Source organism: Thyridium curvatum (genome assembly GCF_004353045.1).
Source record: "Thyridium curvatum strain D216 chromosome Unknown NODE_67_length_248306_cov_82.505095, whole genome shotgun sequence".
NCBI classification, from domain to species: Eukaryota; Fungi; Ascomycota; class Sordariomycetes; order Thyridiales; family Thyridiaceae; genus Thyridium; species Thyridium curvatum.
Genome location: NW_022156822.1, coordinates 24,866 through 39,448, shown reverse-complemented (window position 1 = coordinate 39,448; position 14,583 = coordinate 24,866). Strand labels below are relative to the sequence as shown.

General features: G+C 55.0%; 5 protein-coding genes across 5 annotated transcripts; 3 read left to right on the top strand and 2 right to left on the bottom strand.

Moving 5' to 3' along the window:
- Positions 1 to 321: 321 nt before the first annotated feature.
- Positions 322 to 3,208, top strand: E0L32_009321 (uncharacterized protein; the record flags this gene model as incomplete). Its single annotated transcript, XM_031144273.1, has 6 exons — positions 322 to 522; positions 584 to 2,261; positions 2,342 to 2,541; positions 2,596 to 2,675; positions 2,732 to 2,881; positions 2,950 to 3,208. The coding sequence occupies 6 exons, from the start codon at positions 322 to 324 to the stop codon at positions 3,206 to 3,208; spliced, it is 2,568 nt and encodes an 855-aa protein (XP_030991144.1).
- A 484-nt stretch (positions 3,209 to 3,692) lies between these two features.
- Positions 3,693 to 5,563, bottom strand: E0L32_009320 (uncharacterized protein; the record flags this gene model as incomplete). Its single annotated transcript, XM_031144272.1, has 2 exons — positions 3,693 to 5,281; positions 5,353 to 5,563. 2 exons carry the CDS (start codon positions 5,561 to 5,563, stop codon positions 3,693 to 3,695), a joined length of 1,800 nt encoding a protein of 599 aa, XP_030991143.1.
- A 1,962-nt stretch (positions 5,564 to 7,525) lies between these two features.
- On the top strand, positions 7,526 to 9,534 carry E0L32_009319 (uncharacterized protein; the record flags this gene model as incomplete). The annotated part of the gene is made up of 3 exons (XM_031144271.1): positions 7,526 to 8,538; positions 8,600 to 8,702; positions 8,848 to 9,534. The coding sequence occupies 3 exons, from the start codon at positions 7,526 to 7,528 to the stop codon at positions 9,532 to 9,534; spliced, it is 1,803 nt and encodes a 600-aa protein (XP_030991142.1).
- A 678-nt stretch (positions 9,535 to 10,212) lies between these two features.
- E0L32_009318 (uncharacterized protein) lies at positions 10,213 to 13,148 on the bottom strand (the record flags this gene model as incomplete). The annotated part of the gene is made up of 7 exons (XM_031144270.1): positions 10,213 to 10,464; positions 10,535 to 10,616; positions 10,684 to 11,717; positions 11,769 to 11,977; positions 12,027 to 12,523; positions 12,574 to 12,841; positions 13,004 to 13,148. 7 exons carry the CDS (start codon positions 13,146 to 13,148, stop codon positions 10,213 to 10,215), a joined length of 2,487 nt encoding a protein of 828 aa, XP_030991141.1.
- Positions 13,149 to 13,634: 486 nt separating this feature from the next.
- On the top strand, positions 13,635 to 14,373 carry E0L32_009317 (uncharacterized protein; the record flags this gene model as incomplete). Its single annotated transcript, XM_031144269.1, has 3 exons — positions 13,635 to 13,719; positions 13,784 to 14,136; positions 14,200 to 14,373. 3 exons carry the CDS (start codon positions 13,635 to 13,637, stop codon positions 14,371 to 14,373), a joined length of 612 nt encoding a protein of 203 aa, XP_030991140.1.
- Between the last annotated feature and the right edge of the window lie 210 nt (positions 14,374 to 14,583).

Here is a 14,583-nt window from a genome sequence, read left to right as displayed (position 1 = left end):
GCTGGCATGAGCCACTCTCACCCTATGACGTGCACCCGGCTTCAGTGGCTATTGGTGGGGATGCCCACTGGCATTCTAGAGGGGCAGCGCTTATCTTACGGGGCTGGAATACTTGTAAAAGCGTACCAAGCACGCTGTAAAACCAGGTACCTGCGCCGCGATCGATCCCCGTTGCCCACCGCCAGGCACCATCGCATCCATAACAAACCTCGGCCTAAGCGCATCATCATTCTCCAAATCCCAAGCATGCCAGATCACCAAGGCTAGAACCTTGCTTCTAGAACCACTGAAAAGGCCAGTGGTTTGCGAGCAGCACGCAAGATGAGTCCTCGAAAGCGTGTACGCCCGAATCCAGCAGATGGAAGCTCTGCCAGTCTCCCCATCACGACTGCATCCCAGTCGAGCACGACGTCACAAACCCCAGCCGCTGCCTCGTCCCCCAAAGAGCCCGGCATAGCTCGGCGACAACAATCAAACACAAGCACTGCCAGTGCTGCTTCAAGCCAGAGATCCCTCAAACAGGTTGGTTTAAGCTTCTCATTAAAGTTTCCCATGAGGGAACTAGGAGTTGACTTTCTTCAAGGTGCATAAGGCGCGCAGTTGGTACGGATCATGGCCGCGAGCTCCCAAGTCTTCCGCATCGACACAGGTAGCAAGAGAAACGATTCTGGGCGACACATCCAAGCCCCCGTCGATTCCGGACTTTAGTCGATACGATACGAAGAAGTCTTCAGACTCAGTTAGTGTGAACGAGCCTTCAGAGTCTGCCGCTGGTCTCCCCAACATTCCCGAGAACGGATCGACCACCCCAAAAGACGATGTACCTACCGAACGGGTGCAACCAAAGCTCTCAAAGAAAGATGCCTCTGGCACCACAGAACAAGAAGATGCTCCCATGGCCGACAGTCCACTACCCGTTTTGCAGCCTTCAACTTCCCCACCTTCCGCAGCTATCGTCGAGCGACCTTCAACGGCGACGGGCTCTGGCTGGCTCGGCTGGCTGAGCAGGCCGACAGGTGCTGCTCCTGCCCCTGCTCCTGCCCCTGCCCCTACCCCTACGACAGTGCAAGATCAGGCTACAGAGGCTGCGAAAGAGCCAGAAGCAGAAATTCCGGCAACTCCAACGCCGAAAGACACCAAAGACAAAGCCGAGACTACGCAGACACCTGGTCCTGATAAACAATCCACACCCGGCGCATCCTGGTTTGGCTTCTGGTCGGCCACACCACAAGCGAATAAAGTTTCTGGGCCCATGCCAGACCAAGACAAAGCATTAGCAGATTCTACTGCAGATACAATAGCCGTTGATAGCAACACGAAAGATTCCGAGGATGTAGGGATGCCTGATGCCCCCCCAATGAGTCCTCCAGGTCGTGCATCTGCCGGTTCAACTTGGGCATTCTGGTCCCGAGATACGGGCACCAAGTCCAAGGGGAGGACATCTGACTCTCAAGAAGAGGGACAGCTCGCTGTGATGGGAGAAGGGTCTGAGGCTCACCCGAAACCTGCCAGTGGAGTTGAGGTCAAGGATAGCACATCAAAACCTCCTTCGGTGCAGGACAAGCCAGCAAAACAGGCCACAACTCAGGAGAGTTCTTCGAAGAAAAACAAGAGGCTGCGACCAAAATCAATGGAGATGGAGGACACTGTCCCATCCCGTCCGGACACTCCCTCCTCACAAATATCGAACAAGGGGGAGACGGCCAAACAGCCCGCGAAAGCCTCGACGCCACCCAAACAGTCGACGTCGAATCTACTTCTGCCGTCATTCAAGAAAACTTACCGCATGAAGGAGAATCCTTCTATTCTCCGTCAGATAACACAGCTACTCCTGCGAACTCAGCAACCTCCGGCCAAGCATGTCTTCCTGACCTCGGAACCTCCCAAGATCAAGAAAGCCGTCGCTATTGGGGTCCATGGACTGTTCCCAGCCGCATACCTTAGGCCGATGATTGGACAGCCGACTGGAACTTCTATCAAGTTCGCCAATCACTGTGCCGAAGGTATCAGGAGATGGGCTAACGCCCATGGCTGTGAGGATTGCGAGATCGAAAAGGTTGCTCTTGAAGGAGAGGGAAAGATTGGCGAGCGGGTCGAGAACCTTTGGAAGTTGCTGCTTAATTGGATTGACCACATCCGCAGCGCCGACCTCGTCATCTTGGCTTGCCACTCCCAAGGTGTCCCCGTCGGCATCATGCTGGTGGCAAAGCTGATCGAGCTTGGCATCATCGGCGCCACGAGAATTGGTGTCTGTGCAATGGGTTCGTCATCCATTTCCTTTCTTTTTATATATATATATATATATATTTTTTATATATGTTATTTACTGACCATTCCACAGCGGGCGTTTCCCTGGGTCCATTTCCGGACTATAGGTCGGGTATGGGCATGCTTATGGGTTCAGCCCATGAGCTTTGGGAGTTTGCAAACCCTGACAGTGAAATATCGAAGCGTTACCGGCGGGCATTGGACGTTGTTCTTGACTATGGAGTTCGAATAACGTACGTTGGAAGCATTGACGACCAAGTCGTGCCGTTGGAGGTAAGCTCCGCCAACCGATTCTTCAAAGGAGATACGCCGCTAACATAAGCGCAGTCTGCGATCAACTCACCGGCAACCCACCCGTATATCTTCAGGGCAGTGTTCATCGATGGAAGGATACACGCGCCAGACTTGTAGGTGTCCAGTCAACCAAATTTATCAAGAGTTTATTACTGACGATTGCTCATAGCATTGCGCACCTGGTAGGATTCGCTTGCAAGTTACGTAACCTGGGAATATCGGACCACGGGTTGATCAGGGAGCTCTCGGTCCCTCTCGCCGGAAGCCTCTACTCGGGAGAGGGCCACTCACGGCTCTACGACGACGATCAAGTATACGAGTATGTTATCTTCCATCCCATCCCCGTACCTCGTTTCTCTACCTGCGACTGATTCTCCCATTCCTCAGTCTCGCCGTGACGCACGCTCTCGAGACTACAAGCGTCGGCAAGGTACCAGCCGAGATCCGCAAGCATGAGGCGATGACCAACCCAAACCCGTACCACCTGCCGTGGATCATGCGCGGCATGCTCGAAGAGGACTTTGTCAAGACGGACCTGTCGGCCGAGACGGCCGAGCTGCTGACGCAGTTTGACGACTGGAAGCCGACGACCAAGGCATTGAAGGATGTCAAGTATAGACTGGAGGCCGTGAGGTCGAAGCTATAGACTAGACAAGGAGGGCAGGGACACGCTCAAGATGAGTCCGTGATTTGGCGTTTTAGAATGACACTATCGGAGTTCTTTGGTAGATTGTTTTTGGAGGGACGTCCTCTTACTCGAGGGCTCTCTGGATGAGTTTTCAAAGGGGCTTTTACACAAGCGGGCATTTGTACTTTTAGCGGAATACCCTAAATTCGGTTCGGATAATGACAAGAATGGAACGATCATGAAGGCTAGCAGCGATCTCGTGTGCCGTGATGCCAATAACCAAGCGAGCGACACTATTCTCCTATTTTACAGCCATGCCATCTATGTACATTGAGGTCTTGCTTCATCGCCCACACATGGATAGTACAAAAATACATTGGCTGATGCTCCCGATATATTTACACCATTCCCCCCTTAATGTTACAGTAATCCCACGGAGCCGCGCTGCCCATGCAATGATTCAAAAGTACAAGGCCGGGTCAGACAGGATAGGAATATCTATCTACCTCCTGCCCAACTGCCACTTATAGACCATGTCCTGGATCTCGTCCCACGACATCTGCTTCGTCGTGACGCCCGCGGCCTGCGCCTCCTGCAGCACCACCGTCGGCGCGCCGCTGCCCTGGCCGGGGTTCTGGACCATGCCGCCGACGACCATGTCGGCCACGCGGCGCAGGTCCTCGACCGTGAGCTCGTTGATCTTGCGGGTCATCTCGTGGACGGGGATCTTGCGCCCGTGGACCTGGACCTGGCGGCCCAGGTCCTCGAGCTCGACCATGCGGCTCTCGAGGTTCATGAGCAGGGAGGACCGCAGCTGGTTCTTGGCGCGGCTGACCTCGACCTCGCCGAGGGCGCTGAAGCCGGTGTCGAGGGTCAGGGCGCGCAGCTCGCGGCACATGACCTCGAGCATCTTGGCGGTGCGGCCCGGGTAGCACGAGCTGGCGATGCCGAAGAGCCCGGAATCGGTGTAGGAGTGGTTGAAGGCGACGCAGGACTCGACCCAGCCGTGTTGGTTCAGGACGTTGGTGTAGAGGCGGGAGTACATGCCTTTGCCTGGACCACCGGCGGAGAAGGAACCGCCGCCGCCGAGCAGAGTCTGGAGAGTGGCGAGAGCGTAGATATCGTCAGAGGAGATGGGGAGGCCCTCGAAGGCGAGCTGGATGTGTGTGAAGACTGGAAGGTTGGGGTTCAGTGGCGGGGGCTGTGGCGGTAGTGTCAGGAAACCTCCTGTGTAATGAGAAGGTCGGATGAGATTCTCCTCGATAGTCGCGGAAGGCGTTGAGACGACATTTGCGTTTTGAGACGCAGATGTGGAGAGATTCTTGAGGAAGGGTATCTTGGACATGAGCCTTGGACTCTGTGATGAGGAGGCTGAAGAAGGAGATGACGCTACCGAAGAACCGCTGTTCTCTGAGGCAAGCGAGTCTATCGACGTCTCTGACCCAGTCCGAGAGAGGAGGGTCTGATCTGGCGCCTTCATGTCCCCAAAGTACTGTTCCGTCAGGGTGACAGCCTCGTTGTGGGGTATACCAGCGAATGCTACTACTATCCTCTCTGGCCTGTAGAAAGCATCGCGATACGATTTGATAACGTCCTTGTCAATCGCTGCCAGCCTCTCCTGAGGGCATAAGAGGGGATTTCCAAGAGTGTTGTCTTTGAAGGCCGCCATATGCACCAGCTCCGGTAGGATCAACTCCGGCTTGGACCAGATCTCCTTGACCTCGTACTCGGCAGTCTCGAGTTGTTGCGCAATCTCTTCGTCAGTGAGCAGGGGGTTTCGGATCGTCTCGGCCAGGAGGCCGACGGTCGTGGGAATGGCGGCATTGAAGGTGGCGGCTTGATACATCATCGACTCGCGTGAAGAGGCGCATTGGACGTTCCCGCCCAGATTCTCGACGTTCTCCAACATCTCGTCGGCGGTGTGCTTGTCGGTAGACTTGAAGGCCAACCGGTCCATGATATGGCTAGCACCGCGCAGGTATTCATTCTCGTATCGAGACCCAGCATCGATGTACACGCCCACACCAGAAAAAGCGTCTGGCAGAGCCTCGGACGCGACACGGATACCGTTAGGGAGAGTTGTGATATTGTCTAGCTCGGTCGGTTCCTGCTTCCGAGTTAATCTCTCCGGTCTGTCCCTATATAAGAGTCACAGTACCTACCCTTGGCTTCGGAGGGACAACACTCGCGAAGGCTCTCGAGGGAGAGTACCGAACTGGCCTCCTCTGCGCTAGCCGCGCCGTATTGGCAAAGCGGCTTGGAAGCCTGGCAGACATTGAGCGGAACATCGTAAAAGATGTGCTGTGCCAAACCAAAGTACAGGCGCTCAACGCAGGATGTAGACGAGAATCTCTGGGAGGAGAGCAGGCGCATCAATCCGAGTCTAATGAAATTTAGCTCCGAGTTGGGTCAGAGCCTCCGATAGCCCCGGTCATGGTTATCGATAAGACGCAGCTGGCGGCCGGCCGCCAGAGCCCAGATTTTTTGAATATCTGGATACGAACGTCTTCCGTAATGCCCTGCAGTAGTCGCAGGACGATTACAACATCAAATCTGACATCATGGTAGCCATGAGCTGAGTCTTTTACACAGGATCATCTCTACACTCTTACCCATGGTCTTGTTTATTTATTTTAATGTCCTTTGTTGAAGTTTGTCTCCTGCAAATATGATGCCATCTATGCCAAGACTGTCAAGTTGGTGCTGGAAAGACCAGCCTTGTTACTACAAGTACACCCAGGAAGACTACCTATCTAGGCAGTAAGGGTCTCGTCATCTGCACAGCGCATCCCAGGACCTAATTAACAAGAGATGAGAAACTCTCTTCCCCTTTGGTCGCATGCACTAGTGGCAGAAGGGTCGGGACGGGTGTCCTTCGTGATCTACAACCTTGCCGGCACCCTGCAAAATCGGGGTTCTCTAGAGGACCCGTGACAGACAATCTACCTATCATAACGTCTTCCCCTCCACCATAAAGAGGTATGAAGCATCTCGAAGAGGCACCTTGCATCGACTCTACCAGGTGCGACGCCTTATGTGTGTTAATTAGCCCGGAATCAGGAAGATGTTAGGACACAGCTCCCTCCACGAGAAGGTGCTGCTGTCTACGAATGCTTTCAGCAGAGGGGTCGCCCATCCTTGAGTCAGGTTTCAGGACAGTGATACCTGCAGCAGGTTTGAGGTACCAGAGTATACATAAGCAGGGGGCTGTCGCTCTCAGGAGCCACACAAGTCTGGGGATGTGGTCTGCTAAGGCTTTTGGGCAAATCGAACATCATTCTGTCATGAGGCTTTGGATTGGCTTTTGGCTTGAACAACCTCAAATTGTCACTGGCACACAAGGTACATTAAACATATCAACACTGTGTGCGCGTGCCACTAGCAGCTGGGAGGTTCGCAAGGGGGTTACATCCAAAACCTGCACTGGTGCTTGTGCGAATGCCTGTCGCAGACCTTCATGAACGATTCGAAGAGGGGTTGGAGCTGAAAAGATGGCTTTGTCAATTTATTGCCGAATCCTTTTTGCATACCTCGACAGTCTCGACTTATGCTGGTAAGCACGCAGCATTTGCCACAGCTTACATATCTCAAAGTTCACACTACTTGACAACTTACTCGACCTCCAAAGATAGAGAGAAGTCCAAGTGCGAATCTGCTCCGTGCCTAGAGAGGTACTAGGCAGCTAGCCAGGTCAGAAATGGTCCAAGACCAGACAGAACTAATGTAGTTAGTGGTCTGGACCAAACAGGTCATCCCGGTCGCCTGATGCAAACCTTGGAACAAACCTAGCAAGATGATAATCCCCCACATGCTCGACAGACTACCTACCAGTGACTAGACCTCCCAACCCAAGCCGAGAAGGGACTTCAGAACAGGCTACTCCCTCGGGATAGGGATCCTCGAAGACTCTCTAAACTCTCAAGCTCTTGTCAGACACTGTCCTCCTCACACGTAACCAATGTACCTAGACGGGACCCCCAATTTGAAGAGTAAGGGTGCCGCTGTCTGTACTCCGACGACTACCTACCTAGGTACTTGCAGACTATTCGATAGAGCTGGAGCGCCCTGTCCTCGCCTGAGTCCTGGCCCAGGCCCTGTGAAACTAGGGGCCGCTTCGGTACAATATTCCCATTCACACTAAAAGTCGCCTGTTTCCGCCCTCACCCCCAAAACTGGAGACTCCCTTTCCAACCAGCCAGCCCGTTTCCCAATCCTGCGGACCCCTTCCCTTCAATTGAGATCTGAGATCCGACAAGACAGCAACCGACGAGACGAGACAGGGTCCCTCAGACCAACTGCGAGGAATTTACTCACCGGGCCACGCTATCCACCTAGATGTTCACACAACCCGTCACTGCGCCCACGTCGCCGGGCCTGTCTGTCACGTCCGCCTCCGCAACCACTGTCTCGCCAGCCTCTCCCACCTCGCGAAGCGGCCGTCTGCGCGGGCTGAGCTACCTGCGAACCTACACCCAGCAGCACCTCCTGAACAGGGACAGTGGCTCTGGCAGTAGCACGCCCACCGCGGCACAACAGCAGTCGCCTGTGTCGCATAGTTCGAGGAATCTGCTCACCCGATCCATCAGCTACACGCCGACGTCGTCGACAACAAGCCCGGTCAGCGCGACTCCGCCCACGAGGCCTTCCGCGCCAGAACCCGCTGCCGCCGGCGCTGTCACTGCTTCTTCCTCCTCGTCAACCCAGGCGACAGTGGCAGGAGGGTCCAGCAGGACTGCCGTGGCCTCGACTTCGGCCAGCAGGACGACCAACAAACGCCCAGCTCCCCAGAACGAGTCCGCCTCAGACAGCGAGCGAGCCCCACGCACCAGCATGACGCGCAATAGATCTGCGACGGCATCGGACGCGGCCTCGGCGGGAAGCACTCCCCTCGACATACTGCCGTCCATACGGTTTAGCACCTTTTATGATCCCAGGGCGACGCGACCATCCCTGACGTTCACTCCGGTCTCGAGGACGTTACCCACCGGGGGCGAGGTCATACGAGTGGGACGGTATTCTGAGCGGGATACACAACAAAATGTGCCCACCAACGTCCCGTCCGCCGCTCCTGTCGGCTTCAAGTCCAAGGTTGTGAGCAGGAGACATTGCGAGTTCTGGTACGAGGAGGGCAAGTGGTACATTAAGGATGTCAAGAGCTCTAGTGGGACTTTCCTGAACCACATACGGCTGAGCCCTCCCGGCACGGAGAGCAAGCCGTTCCCGGTCAACGATGGAGATATCGTACAGCTCGGAATAGACTTTAAAGGAGGAGAGGAGATGATCTTCCGTTGCGTCAAGATGCGGCTGGAGCTGAACCGTGGTTGGCAGAACAAGCTCAACACTTTTAAGTTCGTTCCCATCCCCTCGTTCCAAGTCATGCATGGTACCATTGCTAACCCCCTGCTTTAGTCTGACCACGCACAAGCGCCTACGGAACATGACCATGTCGGGCGAGTCCGGCGGTGCGCCACAGACCTCGCAGGACTGCTCAATATGCCTGAGCTCGATAGCAGTGAGTATCCCACACTTGTGCACCAACGCCTTAACCATGCTCTCGCTGATCACCAACTCTGCAGCCCTGCCAATGTCTGTTCGTTGCGCCGTGTTCGCATACGTGGCATTACAAATGCATTCGGTCGCTGCTCACTTCCCCCCAGTACCCCATCTTCATATGCCCTAATTGCCGGGCAGCCGCCGATCTGGAGGCCGAGGTGGAGGACCCCGAGGAGTGGCAGCAGCTCGGCTCAGACGACGGGCAGGCGAGCGAGGCGCCCGCCGCCGAGACGGCCATGGCGGTCGACCCGGACGAGACGCAGGCGCTCGAGGTGGACGGCCGGCCCGAGCCCCCACAGCAGCAGCCCGCGCCGGTATCAAGCCACCCCGTGCAGCACAGCCTCGCAGACTCGGACATGGAGATCGACCCGCCGTCGCAGCAGCCGCCACCACCACCACCAGCAGCAGCGCCCGCCGCCTCGTCCCGCCCGGCCTCGGCAGAAGACGCGACCATGTCCGTCTCCCACGCGACCTCGCACCCGGTGCCCATCCCCAACGCCGCCGCCGCCCGCCGCGTCGCCTCGGAGGACGACACGGGCAACTCGACGCCCACCAACGAGCAGCGGCAGACCCGCACGCCCTCGCCCGTCAACGGCAACCCGCCGCCCAACGCCGAGGGCCCCATCACCCCGCGTAACGACGCCGGCCCTTGGGTCTTTGACGGCAGCGGCGTGCGCACGCGGTCCGGCGGCGCTGCTGCTGCCGCCGCCGGGCGGGCGAGCACGGACAGCCGCAGGGGCGAGATGAGGAGCCTGGACGCGGCGGCCGAGATGTTGAATCAGCAAAATTAGAGAGACCCAGCCAGGGTGCTGAGAGAGAGAGAGAGAGAGAGAGAGAGAAAAGCCAGTGCCATCCAAGTTTGGAAGATCGGATCGAATCACACACAGCACAACACGAGAGCTAGAGACGGGTGGGAGGAGAGAAGGGCGGAGCGAAGAGGTGTATTCGTCCTTTTCAGTACGTATACCAGTCAAAGCGCATCGGCGTTATCTGGGAGTTTTTCTTTTCCTTTGTCAATGGGTCTTGCCAATGAATTTTGCTATATATGCTGTCGAGGACATGGGTCATATGTCAAGAGAATATCAGAGAGGTGGAAACGTTCAGGCAGGCAGGGAGGGGAGCGCGGGGCGGCAAGGGGGGGGGGTTGCATTACTTATTCCAAGCATTTACATCCATCCGTCGTTTGATTCATCGACGGAGGAAACGGGGCATCAGCGGAAGCAAAAAATCTCTTATACTGGTTTTCTTCTTACTTTCTCCTATCTTTGCAACACGGCACTCAGCAGCATGTCCCCCTCTATAATGTCTCGGAGCCATCAGGGCGTAATAATATACCGGAGCGCGTTTAATTGTCAGATTGACAGCTCCTACACACAGAAACAAACAGACAAAAGACAAAAGCGCCTTGCTTGCCACGCGCGTCGATGCATCAAGGAAGCACCTCTGGATACAGGTGCGGCGAAGGAAGACTACTTCTTAAAGATCCCATGACCCAATCTTTCAATCTCTCGGCCCTCGGTCGTGGTCCGGCCAGCCGCATCGAGCAGACGTGCCCACGCATCGGCATCCTTGATCTTGACAGCCTCCTCGGCGGCCTTGACGCGCATGCCGCACTTCTCGTACATGGTGATTGACTTGCCTGCCTCGAGGCCCGTGCACTTGGGGATGAATGTTGAGGCGAGGCGAGGATTGCCAGCCTGCAGGACCTGGTTATAGAAGGGCTGTGAGGGGGGTCACTACCGTCAGTGCTCGGGAACTTGAGGTAGTATCAGGGAATCACGGTTCACTCACCTCCCAGCCAATGGGACTCTTCCTTGCCTTGCCGATCTCTTCAATCTCGTTCCAGTCTCGTTTGGCCACAAGAGCTCGCAGTCTGCACTCGACATGTGAGTAATTGGGTTACATATTCCCTCGAGAAGACTTCTAGGCTGCGAACTTACCTGATCCACCACGACACTCTTTCCGGCACCTTGAATTCGCTCTGTATCTTCTTAGCGCGTCCGTGGTAGCCGAGCCTGATGAGCTTGAACATGGTCTCGTTGACGCTCAGCCCCGTGAAGCTGTCAGTCAGATCCCTGTCGAAAGCTTCCTGCATCCTCAAGAGGGTGGCCGCCTCCTTCAGCGACCCCAGCTCAAACGCGCTCTCCTTTGAGTTGTCCGCCAGTAGCTTGGCTGCCAACGCTAGTTTATCGCCCGCGGTGCGACTGTCAGGCTGCCGCAGCGCCTCGCGGATGAAAACGGAAGCGCCCTCGAGTCGGCGGTCATCTTGGTAGTAAAGGTCCTTGAGTAGGGTGTTGTCGCCTTCGCGGATAGCGGAGGACTCGACGAGCGCGGTGGCAACGGGACGGCTGTTGACGACGCGGAAGAAACCGGCCAGGGGCAGCTTGCGCTGCAGATGGTGAAGAACAGAGTATACGAGATCAGTGTCGCCAGACTCGATGGCCTTGTCCAGCGCTAGTTCGTCTTCCTCCATGCTAAGCAAGAGCGGGACCTGCCGTCCGGCTCGCGGTTCGTGATTCAGCAGCTCGGTCGCCAATCTGCCTCGCCCCTCGTCGTAGGCTGCCCGAGCAATGGTTTCAAACGAGATGCCTGGTTTCCCCGAGAGCTTCTCGACGACTAGGCGGCAGACTGTGTCATCATCCTCGGCGCCCTGGCGAACTTTGGCAGAAGCCCAGTGAACGTAAATCTTGTCAGTAGGCAGATGAAGATAGCCTGCGATGCGCAATGCTAGCAGATATTCGTGGCGGTTCAATAATCGTGATATGAGACCATCGGGACCCAAACGCTGGTATTGGTCGTACGATAGAGGTAGGCCGATTTCATAAAACCGTACAGCATTCAATACTCGTAGAGTCTCGCACATGTCAACAAAGTCGTCACTGTTATAGATGTCGAGGACTGATTTGCCGAAAGAAGCAGCCTTGAGGAGTTGTTTCTGCCAATGCACGTTGAACTCTTGGCCAGCAGCATTGACCTTGACACCTGTCAGTTTGTGTGATCTCAAGGACTATAGAAAAGAACTTACACAGGTGTCGACAGCTTCGGTCAGGTTAGACCGAATCAGTTGAATATTGTCATCTGCTTTAGGTGACTGGATCTCCAGCTGTTCCACAGCATCCAGCAGTATCGATGCCGGAGATTCAGTTCCAAAACGGAAGACTTCGTCGGTCACCTCGGGCACCTTCTGGAGGAAATCGCAGGTGGAGTTCGTGATGACACGGACGCCGTCCAGATCTGCAAGTTATCAGTCTTGTACGATGTTGGCGGATCTGCTCTCAAGTACCTTGCACCAGATGGATCCGGCTGTCGTAGAAGAATTTGGCAGCAGAGCCTCCAGGGCCAACAACATGGACCTCGTCTTCCCATGCAATGACCACCGCGTCATTGCCGCACCATTGCAAGTAGCCAGGCGGTATCTTTGACCTCGAGTCGTGCTCGCTCAGTCTGGTCTGGAAATCGCTCGTGATCACATGGGCATGCCCAGTCTCAGCGTATAGTGCAGCGAACTTCCCATTCGGAGATACACTGATTGCCGAAAAGGGGCCGATGTCGAGGAATCTGTCCTCACATTCTTCAGAGTCCACAACGTAGACGGTTTGTCCTATGCTTAAGAGGACTTCGACAGATCGAGAAAGCGTGTACTGGGGTGGTATCAAGGCCCACGAGTGCACCTCGCCCTCAGGACATTTGGCAAGGACCTTTGGCCGAGGTTCCGAGTATGATGATACCTCAATCAAAGTATTGTCAGATAGCAAGGCTACCAAACCGGTGTCGTAGAACCTGTTATGTGTGAGATGCGGACCATAGGTTGGCATCGAGGAAGAGCCTACCTGCATGACTGAACGCCAGACTCCTCAGCTCCATGACCCAGGGAGAATTGGGTAAAGTCGCCTTGCAGATCATTGTAGCAGCGTACGGTACCATCCGATGTAACTGCAAGCAGCTTCTCATCCTCAGACCAGCCGATCCCTTTGATGATGACCTTGTCCCAGGAAATACTCCGGATAAGCTTGCCGGCAGTGCTGTAGATGTCTATGCCAGGCTTGGCCGGTGTCCTTGCCCGGTAAGCTATTATCTTCTCGGCATCTCGGTGAAGTGCTTTTCAAGGTGTTAGTAATTGCACATCAGGGTCTAGGAGGGAGACTGAGTATGTCAAGGTGTCCTTGTCGTCCATGTACCCAGGCATGGTTGTTCATGAGGAGAACTCCACAAGAAACAGGAAGAATGATCAAGGGATAGAGATGAAGGAGACCGTCCTACCTATCGCGCCACCATAAGATGCCCCTGCGACAATGTAATTATCCAAGTCCAGCGACTTGTCGAAGACAGCTGTGTAGAGCTGGATCTTGCGGTAGAACCGGTCACCGACCTGCTCCCAGTCTGCCGTTGGATGAGGTGTTTCCATCTTGCATCATCTCCCCATGATGCTTCTGGCTTGTCCCACGATCTATGCCTCGTGCCTCGTCCGATCAATCCTCAGGTCTTTGGATTTGGTCAGTGTGCAGAGTAAAAGAATAAGCAGAGCTACATCGGCATGTGTCGCCAGTGTCATGTATGAGGAGGTACCTGGGTCGGACTGCAGCGGGTGGGAAGCTGTTGAGATCCACATGCAAGCTCTAGGCACGGGCCAACCGCACTGTAGGCAGCTCTCGGGTGATGCATCATAGTGGAACCTACCCAATTAGCATCAAACATCATTGATGCATCAACCCATCGATATCCGATAACGACTTGATTGCCCCAGGGAGGGGCGCCAGCCGGCTTCCCCCACTTACCGAGTAGCTCAAGCGAGCGTCTGTTGTTGATGAAGCTCCAACTCTAATCCTCCAGACTCCCGAGGCATGTAGGAGCGCAAACCCCCCTCAGCCACACCTTTCTCTATACAATTACAATGCCGACCTGGCGAGATGAATATCTTCAGTCCATCAAGGAGACAGAGCGGAATAATCCTGTGAACGGACCGCTTGTCGAAGCATGTTCGTGTTACCTTGCTTAACGTTACTGATCTCCCTCTCTGACCAACTCCGCTGCGCATTTCAGGCTCGCAATTGCAGGACAGGGTCGCAGCTCTGGAAGCCGAAAAAGCGAGTCAATTCGCATCAGCCGGGGCACCTCCCTCGAACACAAGAACGGGCGAGGCACCTGATGCAGCAGACGCAGCCAGCACTGAGTATGCACTGAGCAGACTGCGACTGGAACTGGCAGAGGCGCTGCGGTCTCAAGGGCAGTTACAGTCTCGCCTGAAAGCGGCAGAAGAGGAACTGGAAACCTTGCGGAGCAAAACAAAAAATGATACAAGATCCATACGCAGCCTCACAAGCGAAAGAAACATGCTCCTAACCAAGGTCAAAGATCGTGATGAGGAGCTCCGCGGAAAGTCGAAACTTGTTGAGGTGAGGAATTTCCTACATACAAGAGTCATATCCGAAGCAGATATTAACCAGGAGTGATCACAGAACGTCCAAGACGAGCTCATCGCCCTCAATCTACAGCTGAACATGGCTGAACAACAACGGGCCAAAGTTCAGGCTGAGAACAAGGAGCTCGTCGAACGCTGGATGAAGAGGGTCGGCCAGGAAGCTGATGCAATGAATCTAGCAAATGAACCATTCTTCAAGAAGGAGAGATGAGGGATGTTCACTTCAGTTCGGATGAAAAGGCTTGTATAGTCTACCAGGACTATCAGTAACGATGCCACACTGAGAGCGCAAAACTCCCGACCGCTGTGCTAGTATCACCAAGGTACGATACCCGAGCGCGCCAAAATCTTCCTGCTCCCCTGAGAATCCCATAATTGCCTAGACAAAATCCTGTTACTGTTGTACATCAATCCCTATTCT